Genomic DNA, 26,970 nt, shown 5'->3' on the forward strand with positions numbered 1-26,970 from the left:
AGATTTACCAAATGGAGGGCGAGGGGGAGCTTTGTATGAATTTCTGTGTGTGGAGTAAAGTTGATATTTTTTCGCCTTTAGTTGCGCAGGTGACATGCTGGTAGAAATGAGGTAAATCAGATTTCAGTTTCCCTGTGTTAAAATCACTGGCCACTAGGATTTTCTTGTTTGCTTATGGCCTTATACAGCTCATTGAATGCAATCTTAATGCCAACATCAGTTTGTGGAGGTAAATAGACAGCTGCTAAATATAGATGAGTTGCTGTGACTGTTAGTTAAAAGGACGACTACAAACAAGCATGCTCCCAGTTGATGTAAGATGCCACATAGGCTTAAATCCGCCCTTCTTCCATCATGATCACCTTCTTCATGTGTGTCTTCATGTGTGTCTTCCATTGATTCTTGATCAATGACTGCGATAGTATCATCCCATTGTCATCAGCTCAGACTGATGGTGTAACAATCCCTGTCTCCCCCTCTGTCTGTCTGTGTCCGTCTTTGTCTATCTTTCTTTCTGTCTGTCTGTCTGCGTCTGTCTGTCCCCAACAGAAAGCGTACTGTGGCCACTGCAGTGAAAGGATATGGGGGCTGGGGAGGCAGGGCTACAAGTGTATCAACTGCAAACTGCTGGTCCATAAGCGCTGTCACAAACTCGTCCCTCTGACCTGCCAAAGGCATATGGTGAGTACCATAGAAATAGAATCTCATTCTAGTTCTGTGGTGAGTACTCTGGCCAATCTGTCATGTCAAAGCTTCGGAAGAACTTACTATTTATAAAGCATTCATAAAGTCTTCATAAGCACTACATAGACACTTCACAAACTGCAGTGCAAAAGGTATATGGTGAGCTTATAAAGGCTTTTTAGAGCATTTACAGTCTTCATAAGGACTTCATGGATACTTCATAAACTTAAGTGAACGTCTGAATTAAAGAGTTGGGAGTTTGAATGACTAATATTTATCTGCTTTAGGTTGAAACCAAGTTTTGCATTTGAACAATCCAACTTGTTTAGAGTAAAAGATCAAGGTAATCAATGAATTCAGATAACAAAACTGTGAATTATTCAAAAGTCTGAATTAAACATTGCTATTGATGTTCTAATGTGTATTTGTAACATAGTGAATGCTGTTCTGCCCCGAGCGGGGATCAAACTTGCAATCTTCTGCACAACACATACTGTATATAACTCAAAGCCAACTACCTTAGCCAACAGAGCAAGATACTGGTCTGTCATTTCATGATAAATAGTTGGCAATGTACTCCAGCCAACATGCTATGGGCAAGTTTCAAATCCACTGCAAATAGATATAATCTGCAGCTCAAATGCCACCCTATTCCCTATTTAGTGCGCTACTTTTGACCAGGGCCCATAGGGAATAGTGTGCCATTTGGGACACATCCACACTATAGTGTATACCGTACACGGGAAACATCACTAGGTTGATCTCTAGTGACAGACTGCTAACATACAGAAAGAAGCATTACGATTAGAGCTAGCCTCTACCAGATTTTCACCTCACCTTCGGTATGAAAGCCTGTTGACGTTCTTGTCAGAGACAAGCTAAAAGAAGGTGGAGGGTTCTGTGTCTGCACCACATACTCTTATGACTGGTGTCCCCCAGGGCTCGGTTCTAGGCCCTCTTCTCTCAATACACCAAGTCACTCGGCTCCGTCATATTCTCACATGGTCTCTCCTATCATTGCTATTCGGATGACACTCAACTACTTTTCTCCTCCCCCCCCTTCTAACACCCAGGTGGCGACACACATCTCTGCATGCCTGGCAGATATCTCAGCTTGAATGTCGGCCCACCACCTCAAGCTCAACCTCGACCGGGCGGAGCTGCTCTTCCTCCCGTGGAAGGCCTGCCTGCCTGCTCAAAGACCTCTCCATCACGTTTGACAACTCTACAGTGTCCCCCTCCCAGAGTGCAAAGAACCTTGACGTAACCCTGGACTACACCCTGTCGTTCTCTGCGAATATCAAAGCAGTGACTCGCTCCTGTAGGTTCATGCTTATAACATCTGGACAACTGCAACTCGCTGTTGGCTGGGCTCCCCAATTGTGCCATCAAACCCCTGCAACTTATCCAGAACTCAACCTTCCCAAGTTCTTCCATGTCAGCCAACTTCTCCGCACACTCCACGAAGCTCGCATCCACTACAAGACCATTGTACTTGCCTACTAGCAAGAGGAACTACCACCCCGCCCATCTTAAGAGGATTGCACTAACTGTAAATCGCTCTGGGTGAGAGCGTCTGCTAAATGACTAATATGTAAATGTAAAAATGGGTATCCAAGCCATTTGCTCCTCCCAACAATAGGACTAGGCACATTCAAACAGAGGCGGATAATCGAAACCGAAAGCCAATACATTTCACTGGTGCCCACGTGGGGAAGTGTCATTTCAGCCAAATTATATCAAAATAAAAACTATTTCCTAAATATACATTTTCAAAAATAGCGTTTCCTAGCAATGCTAACACTGTAAATTAGCTTACTCTGTACTTCTGAAGAGGTATGGAAGGGGTGGTTGTTTTAGAAAAATCTACATCTACTGACAGCCAATCAGAACAAGGAATCCAGGGCTGGACTACAATAAACCTGGTGCCGAAAACCCAGGTCAATAGTCAGGATGTACTAATAGGCTGCAATCAGACAATGCTCTATCAACAAACACTTTGATCCCCTTTGAAAAGCCAATGCCTCCATGGTTAGAACCGCATACAATTATTCATATAAGTGCATTGTTGCGAGAAACATCCAGACTTCTCAACTTCTGTGTTCTTTAATATGTTGAAAAGATACCTCCATGTGCCTAAGATGTCTATCAACTCGAAAACCTCTAAAAACTGAAGCCTCTTCTTCCCAGTGTCTCCAAGGACCTAGTCAGGATGCTCTGTAAGCAGCCTCAAACCACATGCAGCTATTTGCCTGTCTTCTCTTGGCAGGATCCAGTCATGCCATCACAGGAGCCCCCTTTAGATGAGAAGAATGAAGAGGTGGACCTCCCCCCTGAACACACAGAGGATACAGATGGAAGTCAGTTCCTATAAAATATTGTTTCTTTCAATATAGACATTATATGAGAAGTAGAAGACCTTGTGGCCTTAGTCTTGGTATCAATGCACTGGGTCTGGGCCTGTATTCAAAAAGTGTCTCAGAGTAGGAGTGCTAATCTGTCTTTATTCATTCTGAAAAGGTCAAACTGATCCTAGAGCAGCGCTCCTACCCTGAAAACACATTGTGAATACTAATTACAAAGGCTTTTGAAGACACAATTAAATCAAAACCAATAACTAGATTTCCAGGTTTATTAAAAAATGAAGAAGACTCCTCCCACACAGCGAAATAAGAGCATGTTTGAATCAGCATGCCATTGTTGTTTACAGACTGGTCCCAAAGCTTTGTTTCTATGCACTGTTCTGCACAGTGCAATATTACAAATACAGTGAGGGGAAAAGGTACTTGATCCCCTGCTGATTTTGTACATTTGCCCACTGACAAAGATATGATCAGTCTATCATTTTAATGGTAGGTTTATTTGAACAGTGAGAGACAGAATAACAACAAAAAAATCCAGAAAAACTCATGTTAAAAATGTTACAAATTGATCCAGTACAGTAAATTACAGTCTAGTCCAGTATAGTATAGTATAGTCCAGTACAGTAAATTACAGTATAGTCCAGTACAGTAAATTACAGTCTAGTCCAGTATAGTATAGTCCAGTACAGTAAATTACAGTCTAGTCCAGTATTGTATAGTCCAGTACAGTAAATTACAGTCTAGTCCAGTATAGTATAGTCCAGTACAGTAAATTACAGTCTAGTCCAGTATAGTATAGTCCAGTACAGTATAGTATAGTCCAGTACAGTATATTACAGTCTAGTCCAGTACAGTATAGTCCAGTACAGTATAGTATAGTCCAGTACAGTAAATTACAGTCTAGTCCAGTATAGTATAGTCCAGTACAGTATAGTATAGTCCAGTACAGTAAATTACAGTCTAGTCCAGTATAGTATAGTATAGTCCAGTACAGTATATTACAGTCTAGTCCAGTATAGTATAGTCCAGTACAGTATAGTATAGTCCAGTACAGTATAGTATAGTATAGTCCAGTACAGTATATTACAGTCTAGTCCAGTATAGTATAGTCCAGTACAGTATAGTATAGTCCAGTACAGTACAGTATAGTATAGTCCAGTACAGTATATTACAGTCTAGTCCAGTACAGTCTAGTCCAGTACAGTATAGTACAGTCCAGTACAGTAAATTACAGTCTAGTCCAGTATAGTATAGTCCAGTCCAGTAAATTACAGTCTAGTCCAGTATAGTATAGTCCAGTACAGTATAGTATAGTCCAGTACAGTAAATTACAGTCTAGTCCAGTATAGTATAGTCCAGTACAGTAAATTACAGTCTAGTCCAGTATAGTATAGTCCAGTACAGTATAGTATAGTCCAGTACAGTATATTACAGTCTAGTCCAGTACAGTATAGTCCAGTACAGTATAGTATAGTCCAGTACAGTAAATTACAGTCTAGTCCAGTATAGTATAGTCCAGTACAGTATAGTATAGTCCAGTACAGTAAATTACAGTCTAGTCCAGTATAGTATAGTATAGTCCAGTACAGTATATTACAGTCTAGTCCAGTATAGTATAGTCCAGTACAGTATAGTATAGTCCAGTACAGTATAGTATAGTATAGTCCAGTAAATTACAGTCTAGTCCAGTATAGTATAGTATAGTCCAGTACAGTAAATTACAGTCTAGTCCAGTATAGTATAGTATAGTCCAGTACAGTATATTACAGTCTAGTCCAGTATAGTATAGTCCAGTACAGTATATTACAGTATAGTCCAGCACAGTATATTAACAGTACAGTATAGTCCAGTACAGTATAGTCCAGTACAGTATAGTATAGTCCAGTACAGTAAATTACAGTCTAGTCCAGTCCAGTATAGTCCAGTACAGTATAGTATAGTCCAGTACAGTATATTACAGTCTAGTCCAGTCCAGTATAGTCCAGTACAGTATAGTATAGTCCAGTACAGTATATTACAGTATAGTCCAGTCCAGTATAGTCCAGTACAGTAAATTACAGTCTAGTCCAGTCCAGTATAGTCCAGTAAAGTATAGTATAGTCCAGTACAGTATATTACAGTATAGTCCAGCACAGTATATTAACAGTACAGTATAGTATATTCCAGTACGGTATAGTATAGTCCAGTACAGTATATTAACAGTACAGTATAGTATAGTCCAGTACAGTATAGTATAGTATAGTCCAGCACAGTATATTAACAGTACAGTATAGTCCAGTACAGTATAGTATAGTCCAGCACAGTATATTAACAGTACAGTATAGTATATTCCAGTACAGTATAGTATAGTCCAGTACAGTATAGTATAGTCCAGTACAGTATATTAACAGTACAGTATAGCATAGTCCAGTACAGTATAGTATAGTCCAGTACAGTATATTACAGTATAGTCCAGCACAGTATATTAACAGTACAGTATAGTATACTCCAGCACAGTATATTAACAGTACAGTATAGTATAGTCCAGCACAGTATATTAACAGTACAGTATAGCATAGTCCAGTACAGTATATTACAGTATAGTCCAGCACAGTATATTAACAGTACAGTATAGTATAGTCCAGTACAGTATAGTATAGTATAGTCCAGCACAGTATATTAACAGTACAGTATAGTATATTCCAGTACAGTATAGTATAGTCCAGCACAGTATATTAACAGTACAGTATAGTATATTCCAGTACAGTATAGTATAGTCCAGTACAGTATATTAACAGTACAGTATAGTATATTCCAGTACAGTACAGTATAGTCCAGTACAGTATAGTATAGTATAGTCCAGCACAGTATATTAACAGTACAGTATAGTATAGTCCAGTACAGTATATTAACAGTACAGTACAGTATAGTATAGTATAGTCCAGCACAGTATATTAACAGTACAGTATAGTATATTCCAGTACAGTACAGTATAGTCCAGTACAGTATATTATAGTATAGTCCAGCACAGTATATTAACAGTACAGTATAGTATAGTCCAGTACAGTATATTAACAGTACAGTACAGTATAGTATAGTATAGTCCAGCACAGTATATTAACAGTACAGTATAGTATAGTCCAGCACAGTATATTAACAGTACAGTATAGTATATTCCAGTACAGTATATTAACAGTACAGTATAGCATAGTCCAGTACAGTATATTACAGTATAGTCCAGCACAGTATATTAACAGTACAGTATAGTCCAGTACAGTATAGTATAGTCCAGTACAGTATATTACAGTATAGTCCAGCACAGTATATTAACAGTACAGTATAGTATAGTCCAGTACAGTATATTAACAGTACAGTATAGTATATTCCAGTACAGTACAGTATAGTCCAGTACAGTATAGTATAGTATAGTATAGTCCAGCACAGTATATTAACAGTACAGTATAGTATATTCCAGTACAGTATAGTATAGTCCAGTACAGTATATTAACAGTACAGTATAGTATATTCCAGTACAGTACAGTATAGTCCAGTACAGTATAGTATAGTATAGTATAGTCCAGCACAGTATATTAACAGTACAGTATAGTGGAGTCCAGTACAGTATATTAACAGTATAGTCCAGGACAGTAAATTACTGTACAGTATAGTCCAGTACAGTATAGTATAGTATAGTCCAGGACAGCATAGTATAGTCCAGTATAGTATAGTCCAGTACAGTATAGTCCATTACAGTACAGTCCAGTATAGTATAGTCCAGTACAGTATAGTCCAGTACAGTATAGTCCAGTATAGTATAGTCCAGTATAGTCCAGTTCAGTATAGTATAGTCCAGTATAGTCCAGTACAGTACAGTCCAGTATAGTATAGTCCAGTCCAGTATAGTCCAGTATAGTCCAGTCCAGTATAGTATAGTCCAGTATAGTCCAGTTCAGTACAGTCCAGTATAGTCCAGTTCAGTACAGTCCAGTATAGTATAGTCCAGTATAGTCCAGTAGAGTATAGTCCGGTACAGTGTATTAACAGTCCAGTATAGGCCAGTATAGTATAGTCCAGTATAGTATAGTATAGTCCAGTCCAGTATAGGCCAGTATAGTATAGTCCAGTATAGTATAGTCCAGTCCAGTATAGGCCAGTATAGTATGGTCCAGTATAGTAAATTACAGTATAGTCCAGTATAGTATAGTTCAGTATTGTCCAGTACAGTACAGTCCAGTACAGTGTAGTCCAGTTCAGTAAATAACAGTATAGTCCAGTATAGTATAGTCCAGCACAGTATATTAACAGGTAAGTATAGTCCAGTACAGTATATTATCAGTACAGTATAGTCCAGTATAGTAGCAGGACTCACCAGTGGGCTGACCTACTTGGGCAGAGGCAGGAAGAAGCTGCATCTCACTCTGAAGAGAATGATGCCCTCTGCTGGCCACAAAGTTGAACTACATCTCCCACAATGCTCCCTTGATTATCGGAGAATCTGTTGCATTTCCTTGATTCCTCGTGCCCTCTCTCTGATCTTCTCATCCAATGGGTTTTGAGAAGGAGGCGAGGAGAGAGGACACAAGGAATCAAGGCAATGCGAATAAGATTCTCACATGGACTCTTTCTCAATTAATCTTTCCTCAAATCCTCTCTGCTTGTCTCCTTCTCAAAATTATTTTCTACCTTTTCCTTTCAATACGGTTGAGGCGAGAAGATAGGATAGGATGCAAGGAATCACGGAAAGATTCCATGGATTCTTGAGGAGAATCCTATTTGGTCCTCTGTAGCTCAGTTGGTAAAGCATGGTCCTCTGTAGCTCAGTTGGTAGAGCATGGTCCTCTGTAGCTCAGTTGGTAGAGCTTGGCAGTTGCAACTCCAGGATAGTGGGTTTGTTTCCCAGGACCACCCATAAGTAAAATGTATGCACTCATGACTATAAGTGCCTTTGGATAAAAGTGTCTGCTATATAGCATATTATACTGTATTTTATTTAAATGGAGATGGCTTTAGACTAAATATCCGTTTTTAATGCCCAGTCTTCACTGGGTAGAACTTTCCATCACAACTCAGGTAACAAGTTGTTTCTCTCTTCAGTAACTTTCCTACCACACAGTCGCAAAGTGGACAAAGTGGAAGAGGACTCGAAGGTGAGTTCATTTAGACACACAAAGTAAATAAGTCAGTCATGCATTCGTTTATGATGAGGATTGTTCTGGTATTCTAGAATGTAAAACATTCTATTATGTTTCTAGAACACAGAACAGCCCATACTACACTGAACAAAAATATAAATGCAACATGTAAAGTGTTGGTCCCAAGTTTCATAAGCTGAAATAGAAGATCCCAGAAATGTTCCATACGCACAAACATATTATTTCTCTCAACTTTGGGCACAAATGAGTTTACATCCCAGTTAATAAGCATTTCTCCTTTGCCAAGATATTCCATTCACCTGACTGGTGTGGCATATTAAGAAGCTGATTAATCAGCATGATCATTACACAGGTGCACCTTATGCTGGGGACAATGAAAGGCCACTCTAAATTGTGCACAGATGTCGCAAGTTTTTAGGGAGCGTGCCATTGGCATGCTGACTGCAGGAATGTCCACTAGAGTTGTTGCCAGAGAATTGAATGTTCATTTCTCTACCATAAGCCACCTCCAACGTCATTTTAGAGAATTTGGCATTACGTCAAACTGGCCTTACAACTGTAGACCACGTGTAACCACGCCAGCCCAGGACCTCCACATCCGGCTTCTTCACCTGCGGGATCGTCTGAGACCAGCCCCTGGACAGTTGATGAAACAGGAATATTTCTGTCTGTAATAAAGCCCTTTTGTGGGGAAAAACAAATTATGATTGGCTGGGCCTGACTCCCCAGTGGGTGGGCCTGGCTACCCAGTGGCTGGGCCTGGCTCCCCAGTGGGTGGGCCTGGCTACCCAGTGGCTGGGCCTGGCTCCCCAGTGGCTGGGCCTGGCTCCCCAGTGGGTGGGCCTGGCTCCCCAGTGGCTGGGCCTGACTCCCCAGTGGGTGGGCCTGGCTCCCCAGTGAGTGGGCCTGGCTCCCCAGTGGGTGGGCCTGGCTCCCCAGTGGGTGGGCCTGGCTCCCCAGTGAGTGGGCCTGGCTCCCCAGTGGGTGGGCCTGGCTCCCAAGTGGATGGGCCTATGCCTTCCCTGGCCAATCCATGGGTGTACCCCTTCCCAGTCTTGTGAAATCAAGAGATGAGGGCCTAATGAATTTATATCAATCGACTGATTTCCATACATGAACTGTAACTCAGTAAAATCGTTGAATTTGTTGCGTGTTGCGTTTATATTTTTGTTCAGTATATTTTATCACACAAAAACGTCACACAGGTTCTTATATGTTAGTATCATATCTACTTGTCCATGATTCCAGCTCTGTCTATAACCATAAGGTTTTAATAAAAAACAGGGGCATTCAACAGTGTGCTGGTATCTGGGTCTTTTCTAACATGTATTTCCCATCCAAACCGCCCCTTCAGGACATCAAAGAGGTGGTGGGCAGGATAGATGGTATCAAGATCTCCCAGGAGATGGCGCTGGGCCTGGGGGACTTTGACCTGATCCGTGTGATCGGCCGCGGCAGCTACGCCAAGGTGCTGCTGGTGCGACTCAAGAAGAATGAACAGATTTACGCCATGAAGGTGGTCAAGAAGGAACTGGTGCACGACGATGAGGTGAGAGGCAGGAGAGGGAGGGAGGGAGGGAGGGAGGGAGGGAGGGAGGGAGGGAGGGAGGGAGGGAGGGAGGGAGGGAGGGAGGGAGGGAGGGAGGGAGGGAGGGAGGGAGGGAGGGAGCAGGAGGACAGAGATGAAAAGAGGAGGAGTAGAGGGAGGGAGGGAGCTGGAGGACAGAGATGAAAAGAGGAGGAGTAGAGTAGAGTGGAGGGAGGGAGGGAGGGAGGGAGGGAGGGAGGGAGGGAGGGAGGGAGGGAGGGAGGGAGGGAGGGAGGGAGGGAGGGAGGGAGGGAGCAGGAGGACAGAGATGAAAAGAGGAGGAGTAGAGGGAGGGAGGGAGGGAGGGAGGGAGGGAGGGAGGGAGGGAGGGAGGGAGGGAGGGAGGGAGGGAGGGAGGGAGGGAGGGAGGGAGGGAGGGAGGGAGGGAGGGAGGGAGGGAGGGGAGCAGGAGGACAGAGATGAAAAGAGGAGGAGTAGAGTAGAGGGAGGAAAAAGAGTGAATGAGTCCACAGAAGCCGGGGGATGAAATGAGAAAAAAAGAGAATCTCAGGGGGAGGAAAAGAGAAGTGGAAAAAGATGAGGTGGCGTGAAGGAATGGTAACAAAGACAGGAAGAAGTTATTGTAACGTAAATTGGCCTTAACGAGGAAAAATATGAGTCAAATTGATTTAAAGAAGTACAGTCCAGAGAGAAGAACTGAGGCAGTAAAATAAGTAAGGAGAAGAGAGGGAAGATTTAAAAAAACTGGGGATGATGAGTTTGAAGAATTATTGAGAGATATTATAGTTTCCACCTCTAGGTGGCGCTATGGTATTACTATTATACATACAGTTAAAGTCGGAAGTTTACATACACCTTAGCCAAATACATTTAAACTCAGTTTTTCACAATTCCTGATAATTAATCCTAGTAAAAATTCCCTGCTTTATTTTAAGAATGTGAAATGTCAGAATAATAGAAGAGAGAAAGATTTATTTCAGCTTTTATTTCTTTCATCACATTCCCAGTGGGTCAGAAGTTTACATGCACTCAATTAGTATTTGGTAGTATTGCCTTTAAATTGTTTAACTTGGGTCAAACGTTTCAGGTAGCCTTCCACAAGCTTCCCACAATAAGTTGGGTTAATTTTGGCCCATTTCTCCTGGCAGACCTGGTGTAACTGAGTTAGGTTTATAGGCCTCCTTGCTTGCACACGCTTTTTCAGTTCTGTTCACACATTTTCTATAGGATGAGGTCAGGACTTTCAAATCAAATCAAAGTTTGTCACGTGCTCCGAATACAACAGATGTAGACCTTACAGTGAAATGCTTACTTACAGGCTCTGTCCAATGGTGTGAAATAAAGGTATGTATGTGTGTATATGTGTGTGTGTGTGTGTGTGTGTGTGTGTGTGTGTGTAGGTAAGTAAAGAAATAAAACAACAGTAAAAAGACATTTAAAATAACATTAGCAAGGCTATATACAGACACCGGTTAGTCAGGCTTATTGAGGTAGTATGTACATGTAGATATGGTTAAAGTGACTATGCATATATGATGAACAGAGAGTAGCAGTAGCGTAAAAGAGGGTTTGGTGGGTGGTGGGTGGTGGGGCACAATGCAGATAGCCCGGTTAGCCAATGTGCTGGAGCACTGGTTGGTCGGGGCCCAATTGAGGTAGTATGTACATGAATGTATATTTAAAGTGACTATTCATTTAAGATAAACAGAGAGTAGCAGCAGCGTAAAAGAGGGCTTGGGGGGAGGTTGGGGACACACACAATGTAAATAGTCCGGGCCTTCCTCTGACACCGCCTGGTGTAGAGGTCCTGGATGGTAAGCAGCTTTGCCCCGGTGATGTACTGGGCCGTACGCACTACCCTCTGAAGTGCCTTGCGGTCGGAGGCCGAGCAATTACCGTACCAGGCAGTGATGCAACCGGTCAGGATGCTTTCAATGTTGCAGCTGTTGAAACTTTTGAGGATCTCAGGACCCATGCCAAATCTTTTTAGTTTCCTGAGGGGGAATATGCTTGTTGTGCCCTCTTCACGACTGTCTTTGTGTGTTTGGACCAGTCTAGTTTGTTATTGATGTTGACACCAAGGAACTTGAATCTCTCAACCTGCTCCACTACAGCCCCGTCGATGAGAATGGGGGCGTGCTTGGTGCTCCTTTTTCCTGTAGTCCACAATCATCTCCTTAGTCTTGGTTACATTGAGGGACACGTTGTTATTCTGGCACCAACGCCAGGTCTCTGACCTCCTCCCTATAGGCTGTCTTGTCGGTGATCAGGCCTACCAATGTTGTGTCGTCTGCCAACTTAATGATGGTGTTGGATTCGTGCCTGGCCATGCAGTCATGGGTGAACAGGGAGTACAGGAGGGGACTGAGCACGTACCCCTGGGGAGCTCCAGTATTGAGGATCAGCGTGGCAGATGTGTTGCTACCTACCCTCACCACCTGGGGGCGGCCCGTCAGGAAGTCCAGGATCCAGGTGCAGAGGGAGGTGTTTAGTCCCAGGTTCCTTAGATTAGTGATGAGCTTTGAGGGTACTATGGTGTTGAATACTGAGCTGTAGTCAATGAATAGCATTCTCACATAGGTGTTCCTTTTGTCCGGGTGGGAAAGGGCCGTGTGGATTGCAATAGAGATTGCATCATCTGTGGATCTGTATGGGCGGTATGCAAATTGGAGTGGGTCTAGGGTTTCTGGGATAATGGTGTTGATGTGAGCCACTACCCGCCTTTCAAAGCACTTCATGGCTACGGACATGAGTGCTACGGGTCTGTAGTCATTTAGGCAGGCTGCCTTTGTGTTCTTGGGCACAGGGACTATGGTGGCCTGCTTGAAGCATGTTGGTATTACAGACTCAATCAGGGACATGTTGAAAATGTCAGTGAAGACACCTGCCAGTTGGTCAGCACATGCCCGGAGCACACATCCTGGTAATCCGTCTGGCCCCGCAGCCTTGTGTATGTTGACCTGCTTAAAGGTCTTACTCACGTCGGCTACGGAGAGTGTGATCACACAGTCGTCCGGAACAGCTGATGCTCTCATGCATGCCTCAACGTTGCTTGCCTCAAAGCGAGCATAGAAGTGATTTAGCTCACTTTGTGATGGCCACTCCAATACCTTGACTTTGCTGTCCTTAGGCCATTTTGCCACAACTTTGGAAGTATGCTTGGGGTCATTGTCCATTTGGAAGACCCATTTGCGACCAAGCTTTAACTTCCTGACTGATGTCTTGAGATGTTGCTTCAATATATCCACATAATTGTATTTCCTCATGATGCCATCTATTTTGTGAAGTGCACCATTCCCTCCTGCAGCAAAGCCCCCTCACAACATCATGCTGCCACCCCCGTGCTTCACGTTGGGATGGTGTTCTTCGGCTTGCAAGCCTCCCCCTTTTTCCTCCAAACATAACGATAGTCGTTATAGCCAAACAGTTCTATTTTTGTTTCATCAGACCAGAGGACATTTCTCCAAAAAGTACGATCTTTGTCCACATGTGCAGTTGCAAACCGTAGTCTGGCTTTTTTTATGGCGGTTTTGGAGCAGTGGCTTCTTCCTTGCTGAGGTGCCTTTCAGGTTATGTCGATATAGGACTAATTTTACTGTGTATATATATACTTTTGTACCTGTTTCCTCCAGCATCTTCACAAGGTCCATTGCTGTTGTTCTGGGATTGATTTGCACTTTTCGCACTAAACTACATTCATCTCTAGGAGACAGAACGCGTCTCCTTCCTGAGCAGTATGACGGCTGTGTGGTCCCATGGTGTTTATACTTGCGTACTATTGTTTGTACAGATGAACGTGGTACCTCCAGGTGTTTGGAAATTGCTCCCAAGGATGAACCAGACTTCTGGAGGTCTACAATTATTTTTCTGAGGTATTGGCTGATTTCTTTTGATTTTCCCATTATGTCAAGCAAAGAGGCACTGAGTTTCAAGGTAGGCCTTGAAATACATCCACAGATACACCTCCAATTGACTCAAATGATGTCAAGCATATCAGAAGTTTCTAAAGACATGGTATTATTTTTCTGGAATTTTCCAATCTGTTTAAAGTTCAGTCAACTTAGTGTATGTAAACTTCTGACCCACTGAAATGGTGATAGAGTGAATTGTAAGTGAAATAATCTGTCTGTAAACAATTGTTGGACAATTACTTGTCATGTACAAAGAGTAGATGCCCTAACCGACTTGCCAAAACTATAGTTTGTGGAGTGGTTGAAACATGAGTTTTAATGACTCCAGTGTATCTAAACTACTGACTTCAACTGTAGCGCATATCAAATGACTGACAGAATTACAGTGAGAGGATAGGTGTTTCTGATAATAGAGAAGAGAAGCTTCTCTTGGCTTGTAATTATTTGAGTTCTTCAAGTTGAAATGTATAACTCGGAGACAGACAACACTATAACAAATTATTCTTGTGGAGAAGAACGTTCCTTCTAAAGCGTTTTACATGTTAGATGTTTATGCAAACACTCTTATCCAGAGCAACCTACAGTAGTGTTGGTTTACCAACTGAGCCACACAGGACCAGTCAACACTCAACATACTGTTAAAAAGCCAGTACAGGATTGATACATTTTTCTTGCCCTGTCCCTTAACAATTTAAAAAAAGAAGTGGCGGGGTGACTGCTTTGTTTTTTTAATCCCGGATTGCACTTTTAATGGAATTATGTCTGTGCTATCAAATCAAATGTATTTATATAGCCCTTCTTACATTAGCTGATATCTCAAAGTGCTGTACAGAAACCCAGCCTAAAACCCCAAACAGCAAGCAATGCAGGTGTAGAAGCACGGTGGCTAGGAAAAACTCCATAGAAAGGCCTAAACCTAGGAAGAAACCTAGAGAGGAACCAGGCTATGAGGGGGGTCAGTCCTCTTCTGGCTGTGCCGGGTGGAGATTATAACAGAACATGGCCAAGATGTTCAAACGTTCATAGATGACCAGCAGGGTCAGATAATAATAATCACAGTGGTTGTAGAGGGTGCAACAGGTCAACACCTCAGGAGTAAATGTCAGTTGGCTTTTCATGGCCGATCATTGAGAGTATCTCTACCGCTCCTGCTGTCTCTAGAGAGTTGAAAACAGCAGGTCTGGGACAGGTAGCACGTCCGGTGAACAGATCAGGATTCCATAGCCGCAGGCAGAACAGTTGAAACTGGAGCAGCAGCACGGCCAGGTGGACTGGGGACAGCAAGGAGTCATCATGCCAGGTAGTCCTGAGGCATGGTCCTAGGGCTGAGGTCCTCCGAGAGAGAGAGAAAGAAAGAGAGAATGAAATTCATACAGGACACCGAATAGGACAGGAGAAATACTCCAGATATAACAAACTGACCCCAGCCCCCTGACACATAAACTACTGCAGCATAAATACTGGAGGCTGACACAGGAGGGGTCAGGAGACACTGTGGCCCCATCCGATGATACCCCCGGACAGGGCCAAACAGGCAGGATATAACCCCACCCACTTTGCCAAAGCACAGCCCCCATACCACTAGAGGGATATCTTCACCCACCAACTTACCATCCTGAGACCGAGTATAGCCCACAAAGAGTATAGCCCACAAAGATCTCTGCCACAGCACAACTCAAGGGGGGGGGCGCCAACCCAGACAGGAAGACCACGTCAGTAAGCCAGTGACTCAGCCCCTGTAATAGGGTCAGAGGCAGAGAATCCCAGTGGAGAGAGGGGAACCGGCCAGGCAGAGACAGCAAGGGCGTTTGTTGCTCCAGTGCCTTTCTGTTCACCTTCACACTCCTGGGCCAGACTACACTCAATCATAGGACCTACTGAAGAGATGAGTCTTCAATAAAGACTTAACGGTTGAGACCGAGTCTGCGTCTCTCACATGGGTAGGCAGACCATTTCATAAAAATGGAGCTCTATAGGAGAAAGCCCTGCTGTTTGCTTAGAAATTCTACGGACAGTAAGGAGGCCTGCGTCTTGTGACCGTAGCATACGTCTAGGTATGTACGGCAGGACCAAATCAGAAAGATAGGTAGGAGCAAGCCCATGTAATGCTTAGGTGTAGGTTAGCAGTAAAGCCTTGAAATCAGCCCTTGCCTTTACAGGAAGCCAGTGTAGGGAGGCTAGCATTGGAGTAATATGATTTTTTTTTTTGTTCTAGTCAGGATTCTAGCAGTCGTATTTAGCACTAACTGAAGTTTATTTTGTGCTTTATCCGGTTAACCGGAAAATAGAGCATTGCAGTAGTTTAACCTAGAAGTGACAAAAGCATGGATAAAAAATATTGCAGCATTTTTGGACAGAAAGATTCTGATTTTTGCAATGTTAATAGATGGAAAAAAGCTGTCCTTGAAACAGTCTTGATATGTTCGTCAAAAGAGAGATCAGGGTCCAGAGTAACCCTGAGGTCCTTCTCAGTTTTATTTGAGACGACTGTACAACTGTCAAGATTAAATGTCAGAATCAACAGAAAATCTCTTTGTTTCTTGGGACCTAGAACAAGCATCTCTGTTTTGTCTGAGTTTAAAAGTAGAACATTTTCAGCCATCCACTTCCTTATGTCTGAAACGCAGGCTTCCAGGGAAATTCACCATGTTTCATCGAAATGTACAGCTGTGTGTCATCCGCATAGCAGTGAAAGTTAACATTATGTTTTCGAATGACATCCCCAAGAGGTAAAATATATAGTGAAAACAACAGTGGTCCTAAAACGGAACTTTCAGGAACACCGAAATTTACAGTTGATTTGTCAGAGGACATACCATCCACAGAGACAAACTGATATCTTTCCAACAGATAAGATCTAAACCAGGCCAGAACTTGTCAGTGTAGACCAATTTGGGTTTCCAATCTCTCCAAAAGAATGTGGTGATTGATGGTGTCAAAAGCAGCTCTAAGGTCTAGGAGCATGAGGACAGATGCAGAGCCTCAGTCTGACGCCATTAAAAGGTCATTGACCACCTTCACGAGTGCAGTCTCAGTGCTATGATGGTGTCTAAAACCAGACTGAAGCATTTTGTATACATTGTTTGTCTTCAGGAAGGCAGTGAGTCGCTGCGCAACAGCTTTTTAAAAAAAAATTGAGAGGAATGGAAGATTCAATATAGGCCGATAGTTTTTTATATTTTCTGGGTCAAGGTTTGGCTTTTTCAAGAGAGGCTTTATTACTGCCACTTTTAGTGAGTTTGGTACACAGCCGGTGGATAGAGAGCCGTTTATTATGTTCAACATAGGAGAGCCAAGCAGCTCTTTCAGTAGTTTAGTTGGAATAGGGTCCAGTATGCAGATTGAAGGTTTAGAGGCCATTATTATTTTCAACAGTGTTTCAGGAGATATAGTACTAAAAGTCTTCAGTGTCTCCCTTGATCCTAGGTTTTGGCAGAGTTGTGCAGACTCAGGACAACTGAGCTTTGGAGGAATACGCAGATTTAAAGAGGAATTAATTTGCCCCGTAATTTGCTTTCTAATGATCATGATCTTTTCCTCAAAAAAGTTCATGAATTTATTACTGCTGAAGTGAAAGCCATCCTCTCTTGGGGAATGCTGCTTTTTAGTTAGCTTTGCGACAGTATCAAAAATACATTTTGGATTGTTCTTATTTTCATCAATTAAGTTGGAAAAATAGTATGATCGAGCAGCAGTGAGGGCTCTTCGATACTGCACGGTACTGTCTTTCCAAGCTAGTCGGAAGAATTCCAGTTTGGTGTGCCGCCATTTCCATTGTCATTTTCTGGAAGCTTGCTTCAGAGCTCTGGTATTTTCTGTATAACAGGGAGCTAGTTTCTTATGACAAATGTTTTTAGGGGTGCAACTGCATCTAGGGTATTGCACAAGGTTAAATTGAGTTCCTCAGTTAGGTGGTTAACTGATTTTTGTCCTCTGACGTCCTTGGGTAGGCAGAGGGAGTCTGGAAGGGCATCAAGGAATCTTTGGGTTGTCTGAGAATTTATAGCACGACTTTTGATGCTCCTTGGTTGGGATCTGAGACGATTATTTGTTGGATTGCAAACATAATAAAATGGTGGTCCTATAGTCCAGGATTATGAGGAAAAACATTAAGATCCACAACATTTATTCCATGGAACAAAACTAGGTCCAGAGTATGACTGTGGCAGTGAGTAGGTCCGGAGACATATTGGACAAATCCCACTGAGTCGATGATGTCTCCGAAAGCCTTTTGGAGTGGGTCTGTGGACTTTCCCATGTGAATATTAAAGTCACCAAAAATTTGAATATTATCTGCTATGACTACAAGGTCCGATAGGAATTCAGGGAACTCAGTGAGGAACGCTGTATATGGCCTAGGAGGCCTGTAAACAGTAGCTATAAAAAGTGATTGAGTAGGCTGCATAGATTTCATGACTGGAAGCTCAAAAGACGAAAATGTTTTTTTTTTTGTAAAATTGAAATTTGCTGTCATAAATGTTAGCAACACCTTCGCCTTTGCGGGATGCGCGGGGGATATGGTCACTAGTGTAACCAGGAGGAGAGGCCTCATTTAACACAGTAAATTAATCAGGCTTAAGCCATGTTTCAGTGAGGCCAATCACATCAAGATTATGATCAGTGATTAGTTCATTGACTATAACTGCCTTGGAAGTGAGGGATCTAACATTAAGTAGCCCTATTTTGAGATGTGAGGTATCACAATCTCTTTCAATAATGTCAGGAATGGAGGAGGCCTTTATTCCAGTGAGATTGCTAAGGCTAACACCGCCATGTTAAGTTTTGCCCAACCTAGGTCGAGGCACAGACACAGTCTCAATGGGGATAGTTGAGCTGACTACACTGACTGTGCTAGTGGCAGACTCTACTAAGCTGGCAGGCTGGCTAACAGCCTGCTGCCTGGCCTGCACCCTATTTTATTGTGGACCTAGGGGAGTTTGAGCCCTGTCTATGTTCGTAGATAAGATGAGAGCACCCCCTCCAGCTAGGATGGAGTCCGTCACTCCTCAACAGGCCAGGCTTGGTCCTGTTTGTGGGTGAGTCACAGAAAGAGGGCCAATTATCTACAAATTCTATATTTTGGGAGGGGCAAAAAACAGTTTTCAACTAGCGATTGAGTTGTGAGACTCATCCCTCTCCCTAACTGGGAGGGGGCCAGAGACAGCTATCTTACACCGTTCAGTGATTTATATATCTGTCAATATAGAGCTCTCTTTATATCTCTCATTATAGAGCTCTCTTTATATCTCTCTCTTTATATCTCTCTCATTATAGAGCTCTCTTTATATCTCTCATTATAGAGCTCTCTTTATATCTCTCTCATTATAGAGCTCTCTTTATATCTCTCTCATTATAGAGCTCTCTTTATATCTCTCATTATAGAGCTCTCTTTATATCTCTCTCATTATAGAGCTCTCTTTATATCTGTCTCTTTATATCTCTCTCATTATAGAGCTCTCTTTATATCTCTCTCTTTATATCTCTCTCATTATAGAGCTCTCTTTATATCTCTCTCATTATAGAGCTCTCTTTATATCTCTCATTATAGAGCTCTCTTTATATCTCTCTCATTATAGAGCTCTCTTTATATCTCTCTCTTTATATCTCTCTCATTATAGAGCTCTCTTTATATCTCTCATTATAGAGCTCTCTTTATATCTCTCATTATAGAGCTCTCTTTATATCTCTCTCATTATAGAGCTCTCTTTATATCTCTCATTATAGAGCTCTCTTTATATCTCTCATTATAGAGCTCTCTTTATATCTCTCTCATTATAGAGCTCTCTTTATATCTCTCTCTTTATATCTCTCTCATTATAGAGCTCTCTTTATATCTCTCTCATTATAGAGCTCTCTTTATATCTCTCTCTTTATATCTCTCTCATTATAGAGCTCTCTTTATATCTCTCATTATAGAGCTCTCTTTATATCTCTCATTATAGAGCTCTCTTTATATCTCTCTCATTATAGAGCTCTCTTTATATCTCTCATTATAGAGCTCTCTTTATATCTCTCTCATTATAGAGCTCTCTTTATATCTCTCTCATTATAGAGCTCTCTTTATATCTCTCTCATTATAGAGCTCTCTTTATATCTCTCTCATTATAGAGCTCTCTTTATATCTCTCATTATAGAGCTCTCTTTATTTATCTCTCATTATCGATCTTGATAATTTGTCACATGCTTCAAAAACAACAGGTGTAGAATTATTTATTTATTTAGTAATGTACTCTTCGAATGTGTAAACAGAAAACCACAACAGCAGATAGAGTTCAAGTTCAATCAGCTCTTAAAAAACAGAACCACTCTTCCTTGACTACCATTGTCAATATAACAGCAAAGCGCCAGGCTTAGCCAAACAAAGCCCTGCCGAGATGTACATTTCAGGGACGTCAGAAAGTTGTCAGAGGCAGACAGACGGGTGTGTTTACATATTAAGCTTTTACTGCAGTGTGCTAAATCAGCATCACACAGGGTCTTTCTTGGTAGTCTTAAACAAATCTACTTTGAAACAAAAGTGTGCATCTCACACACTTGGTTATGGGCTTAAAAAAAGAAGACATCTGTACCATGTCAGATATAGAGTTGAAATGTATTACATTTAGAGTTTGCATCCCAATATTACACTTTTTATACATCACAGAATACTGAATATAACAACCATTTGACATAGGAGCACCAGCTTTCAGTGGTTTCTTTTAAATTATGTTTATTAGGAAAAATATGAATAACATTCCAACCATGAGGCCTCTAGAGGGCAATTTGGTCATTTGACTGCAGAGGGGTCACTGCTGGCCATATTTCGGGCCTGATGAGGAACGGGAGGGTATTTTAGGAGACAGTACCTGGCCTGGGTTCAGCCTAGATAGTCCCTGGCCTAGGTTCAGCCAAGACAGTCCCTGGCCGAGATTCAGCCAAGACAGTCCCTGGCCCAGGTTCAGCCAAGACAGTCCCTGGCCCAGGTTCAGCCTAGACAGTCCCTGGCCCAGGTTCAGCCTAGACAGTCCCTGGCCCAGGTTCAGCCAAGACAGTCCCTGGCCCGGGTTCAGCCAAGACAGTCCCTGGCCCAGGTTCAGCCTAGACACTCCCTGGCCCAGGTTCAGCCTAGACACTCCCTGGCCCAGGTTCAGCCTAGTCAGTCCCTGGGAGTCAGTCCCTGGCCTGGGTTCAGCCTAGATAGTCCCTGGCCTGGGTTCAGTCTAGTCAGCACCACGGCTTGGCATCCTGTCTCTTTCAAGGCAGCCAAGGCCCAGCTTTAAGAAAGAAACATGGTCGCCCCCCAGCCAAAGCCAGACAGCTTGCTATCATAGATATAGAACCTAGAGGGTGCACCTCCAATCTTTCCATTAATCCATAGAGGTAGAAAGAGGGCATACTGCCAATCACCGATTGCCATTGATCGCTTTTGTGAGAACAAGGCCAGAACCACTGAGGGCTATCTCCATTTTAAAGTAGTGAAATATGTATATGTTCTTTGTGTATTTATATGAGTTGATTGGCAGTTGGTTAACAACTGCCAAACAACTGTTTGGATAGATAGTGAAGAGACCAACCCACCCAAACACTAGACCCACACGCCTATCCAAACACTAGACCCACCCACCCACCCATCCAAACACTAGACCAACCCACCCAAACACTAGACCCACACGCCTATCCAAACACTAGACCCACCCACCCACCCAAACAAACACTAGACCCAGCCACCCAAACAAACACTAGACCCACCCATCCAAACACTAGACCCAGCCACCCAAACAAACACTAGACCCAGCCGCCCAAACAAACACTAGACCCAGCCGCCCAAACAAACACTAGACCCAGCCGCCCAAACAAACACTAGACCCAGCCGCCCAAACAAACACTAGACCCAGCCGCCCAAACAAACACTAGACCCAGCCGCCCAAACAAACACTAGACCCAGCCACCCAAACACTAGACCCAGCCGCCCAAACAAACACTAGACCCAGCCGCCCAAACACTAGACCCAGCCGCCCAAACAAACACTAGACCCAGCCACCCAAACAAACACTAGACCCAGCCGCCCAAACACTAGACCCAGCCGACCAAACAAACACTAGACCCAGCCACCCAAACAAACACTAGACCCAGCCGCCCAAACAAACACTAGACCCAGCCACCCAAACAAACACTAGACCCAGCCGCCCAAACAAACACTAGACCCAGTCACCCAAACACTAGACCCAGCCGCCTAAACAAACACTAGACCCAGCCGCCCAAACAAACACTAGACCCAGCCGCCCAAACAAACACTAGACCCAGCCGCCCAAACAAACACTAGACCCAGCCGCCCAAACAAACACTAGACCCAGCCGCCCAAACACTAGACCCAGCCGACCAAACAAACACTAGACCCAGCCGCCCAAACAAACACTAGACCCAGCCGCCCAAACACTAGACCCAGCCGCCCAAACACTAGACCCAGCCGCCCAAACAAACACTAGACCCAGCCGCCCAAACAAACACTAGACCCAGCCGCCCAAACACTAGACCCAGCCGACCAAACAAACACTAGACCCAGCCACCCAAACAAACACTAGACCCAGCCACCCAAACAAACACTAGACCCAGCCGCCCAAACAAATACTAGACCCAGCCACCCAAACAAACACTAGACCCAGCCGCCCAAACACTAGACCCAGACGCCCAAACAAACACTAGACCCAGCCGCCCAAACAAACACTAGACCCAGCGGCACAAACAAACACTAGACCCAGCCACCCAAACACTAGACCCAGCCGCCCAAACAAACACTAGACCCAGCCGCCCAAACAAACACTAGACCCAGCCACCCAAACACTAGACCCAGCCGCCCAAACAAACACTAGACCCAGCCGCCCAAACACTAGACCCAGCCGCCCAAACAAACACTAGACCCAGCCACCCAAACAAACACTAGACCCAGCCGCCCAAACACTAGACCCAGCCGACCAAACAAACACTAGACCCAGCCACCCAAACAAACACTAGACCCAGCCGCCCAAACAAACACTAGACCCAGCCACCCAAACAAACACTAGACCCAGCCGCCCCAAACAAACACTAGACCCAGTCACCCAAACACTAGACCCAGCCGCCTAAACAAACACTAGACCCAGCCGCCCAAACAAACACTAGACCCAGCCGCCCAAACAAACACTAGACCCAGCCGCCCAAACAAACACTAGACCCAGCCGCCCAAACACTAGACCCAGCCGACCAAACAAACACTAGACCCAGCCGCCCAAACAAACACTAGACCCAGCCGCCCAAACACTAGACCCAGCCGACCAAACAAACACTAGACCCAGCCACCCAAACAAACACTAGACCCAGCCGCCCAAACAAACACTAGACCCAGCCACCCAAACACTAGACCCAGCGGCCCAAACAAACACTAGACCCAGCCACCCAAACAAACACCAGACCCAGCCGCCCAAACAAACACTAGACCCAGCCACCCAAACACTAGACCCAGCGGCCCAAACAAACACTAGACCCAGCCACCCAAACACTAGACCCAGCCGACCAAACAAACACTAGACCCAGCTACCCAAACAAACACTAGACCCAGCCACCCAAACAAACACTAGACCCAGCCGCCCAAACAAACACTAGACCCAGCCACCCAAACACTAGACCCAGCGGCCCAAACAAACACTAGACCCAGGCACCCAAACACTAGACCCAGCTGCCCAAACAAACACTAGACCCAGCCACCCAAACAAACACTAGACCCAGCCGCCCAAACAAACACTAGACCCAGCCGCCCAAACGAACACTAGACACAGCTGCCCAAACAAACACTAGACCCAGCCACCCAAACACTAGACCCAGCGGCCCAAACAAACACTAGACCCAGCCACCCAAACAAACACTAGACCCAACCGCCCAAACAAACACTAGACCCAGCCACCCAAACAAACACTAGACCCACCCACCCATCCAAACACTAGACCCAACCGCCCAAACAAACACTAGACCCAGCCACCAAAACAAACACTAGACCCAGCCGCCCAAACAAACACTAGACCCAGCCGCCCAAACAAACACTAGACCCAGCCACCCATCCAAACACTAGACCCAACCGCCCAAACAAACACTAGACCCAGCCACCCAAACAAACACTAGACCCAGCCGCCCAAACAAACACTAGACCCAGCCGCCCAAACAAACACTAGACCCAGCCGCCCAAACAAACACTAGACCCAGCCACCCAAACACTAGACCCAGCCGCCCAAACAAACACTAGACCCAGCCACCCAAACAAACACTAGACCCAGCCGCCCAAAAAAAACAAGAGACCCAGCGGCCAAAACAAACACTAGACCCAGCCGCCAGAACACTAGACCCACCCACCCATCCAAACACTAGACCCACCCACCCATCCAAACACTAGATCCACTCACCCATCCAAACACTAGACCCAACCGCCCAAACACTAGACCCACCCACCCATCCCAAACACTAGACCCAGCCGCCCAAACAAACACTAGACCCAGCCGCTCAAACACTAGACCCAGCTGCCCAAACAAACACTAGACCCAGCCGCTCAAACACTAGACCCAGCTGCCCAAACAAACACTAGACCCAGCCGCCCAAACAAACACTAGACCCAGCCTCCCAAACACTAGACCCAGCCACTAAAACACTAGACACACACACCCAAACACTAGACCCACGCACCCGAACACTAGACCCACCCACCCAAACACTAGACCCACACACCCAAACACTAGACCCACACACCCAAACATTAGACCGACACACCAAAAAAACTAGACCCACCCACCCAAACACTAGACCCACCCAACCAAACACTAGACCCACCCGAACACTTTCAGAAGAGGAAGTATAAGGCCATGTCCTGGAAAAACAACAGATGTCTGTCTTCATCCGTGACTTCCTAGCGCAATCACAGCCAGGGCTCTGTAATCTGCTTACTCTGTTGGAATTGGCCTGGGCATGCAAATGAATTACTCTCTGACCTCCAGGGGACCCCATTGATTTTGTAGTCACACTCACTCAGATATCATATTAACATAAGTAATGGAAACATTTGTAGAATTGCTGGAAATTATCTTTAAAACGGCAAAGATTTCTCTTCACCCCATTGCAAAAATGTGCAGAATTGCAGGAAATTAGCTGTAAATCTGCCAAAAGATTATCCATGACCCATGGTAAAATGTGTAGAATTGCAGGGAATTAACATTGTGTGATCTAGCTGTTCATTGTGTGGTCATCTAGGTGTTCATTGTGTGGTCATCTAGGTGTTCATTGTGTGGTCGTCTAGGTGTTCATTGTGTGGTCGTCTAGGTGTTCATTGTGTGGTCGTCTAGGTGTTCATTGTGTGGTCGTCTAGGTGTTCATTGTGTGGTCGTCTAGGTGTTCATTGTGTGGTCATCTAGATGTTCATTGTGTGGTCGTCTAGGTGTTCATTGTGTGGTCGTCTAGGTGTTCATTGTGTGGTCATCTAGGTGTTCATTGTGTGGTCGTCTAGGTGTTCATTGTGTGGTCGTCTAGGTTTTCATTGTGTGGTCGTCTAGGTGTTCATTGTGTGGTCGTCTAGGTGTTCATTGTGTGGTCGTCTAGGTGTTCATTGTGTGGTCATCTAGATGTTCATTGTGTGGTCATCTAGGTGTTCATTGTGTGGTCGTCTAGGTGTTCATTGTGTGGTCGTCTAGGTGTTCATTGTGTGGTCGTCTAGGTGTTCATTGTGTGGTCGTCTAGGTGTTCATTGTGTGGTCGTCTAGGTGTTCATTGTGTGGTCATCTAGATGTTCATTGTGTGGTCGTCTAGGTTTTCATTGTGTGGTCATCTAGGTGTTCATTGTGTGGTCGTCTAGGTGTTCATTGTGTGGTCGTCTAGGTGTTCATTGTGTGGTCATCTAGATGTTCATTGTGTGGTCGTCCAGGTGTTCATTGTGTGGTCGTCTAGATGTTCATTGTGTGGTCATCTAGGTGTTCATTGTGTGGTCATCTAGATGTTCATTGTTTATGCAGTGTTTTAGTGTTTCCTATGTTTCTTTTTATTTCTTCATTCGCCAGAGGAAGAGAAAACAAAAGGTGCCTCTTTCTCTAACTAGTGTTTCTATTTGTGATTGGGCCCCTTTAGTTTTCATTTATTCCTACGTGTTAGATTGTAGTCCAGTAGTACTATCAAGTAACGACCGCAAATGAATGTGGTAGCATGTAGACGCTGAACCGTTCCTTCATCTGTGCATATTAGTTACTTATTCATCCCATATTTTCCATGTATTTCTATGTTCCATTTCTTGTGTTTTATGCCTTCTGTTTTATTCATTGGAAAGTAGACAGTTGAAGTCATCAGTAGGGTAACTTCTACCTCAGTTGGATCCATGTTCTAGTCGATTTACTCAGTCTTTCCTTCATAAAAGATAGTTTAAACTTAAGGGTTGATACAGTGTATTCAAACTGTTTCCCTTTTCCACATGTTGTTACGTTACAGCCTTATTCTAAAATTGATTTAATAAATACAAATTCTCATCAATCTACACACAATACCCCATAATGACAAAGCAAAAATAGGTTTTTAGATATTTTTGCAAATGTATAAAAAAAAAACGGAAACCTTATTTACATAAGTATTCAGACCCTTTGCTATGAGACTCCATATTGTTTCCACTGATTATCTGTGAGATGTTTCTACAACTTGATTGGAGTCTACCTGTGGTAAATTCAATTGATTGGACATGATTTGGAAAGACACACACCTGTCTATATAAGGTCCCACACTGCATGTCAGAGCAAAAACCAAACCTTGAGGTCAAAGGAATTGTCCGTAGAGCTCAGAGACAGGATTGTGTCGAGGCACAGATCTGAGGAAGGGTACAAAAAATGTCTGCGGTATTGAAGGTCCACAAGAATACAGTGGCCTCCATCATTCTTAAATGGAACAAGTTAAACGGTAGAACCACTAAGACTCTTCCTAGATCTGGCCGCCCGGCCAAAATTAGCAATCAGGGGAGAAGGGCCTTGGTCAGGGAGGTGACCAAGAACCCAATGGTCACTCTGACAGAGCTCCAGAGTTCCTCTGTGGAGATGGGAGAACCTTCCAGAAGGACAAAGATCTCTGCAGAACTCCACCAGTCAGACCTTTATGGTAGAGTGGCTTCGGGACAAGTCTCTGAATATCCTTGAGGGGCCCAGCTGGAGCCTGGACTAGAACCAGATGGAACATCTCCGAGACCTGGAAATAGCTGTGCAGCGACACTCCTTATCCAACCTGACAGAGCATGAGAGGATCTGCGGAGAAGAATGGGAGAAACTCCATAAATACAGGTGTGCCAAACTTGTAGCATCATTCCCAAG

General features: G+C 44.0%; 1 protein-coding gene across 2 annotated transcripts in view; it reads left to right on the top strand.

Moving 5' to 3' along the window:
* Positions 1 to 26,970, top strand: part of LOC109878875 (protein kinase C zeta type-like) — a 153,409-nt gene that overhangs the window by 67,166 nt on the left and 59,273 nt on the right. For both annotated transcript variants that reach the window (XM_031794727.1, XM_031794726.1), the window contains exons 3-6: positions 550 to 681; positions 2,954 to 3,044; positions 8,121 to 8,173; positions 9,534 to 9,728. In XM_031794727.1, the coding sequence (XP_031650587.1) occupies positions 679 to 681; positions 2,954 to 3,044; positions 8,121 to 8,173; positions 9,534 to 9,728 (342 nt within the window). In that variant the 5' untranslated portion in view covers positions 550 to 678. The remainder of the gene's footprint in view (positions 1 to 549; positions 682 to 2,953; positions 3,045 to 8,120; positions 8,174 to 9,533; positions 9,729 to 26,970) is intronic.

Source organism: Oncorhynchus kisutch, linkage group LG17 (assembly GCF_002021735.2).
Source record: "Oncorhynchus kisutch isolate 150728-3 linkage group LG17, Okis_V2, whole genome shotgun sequence".
NCBI classification, from domain to species: domain Eukaryota; kingdom Metazoa; phylum Chordata; class Actinopteri; order Salmoniformes; family Salmonidae; genus Oncorhynchus; species Oncorhynchus kisutch.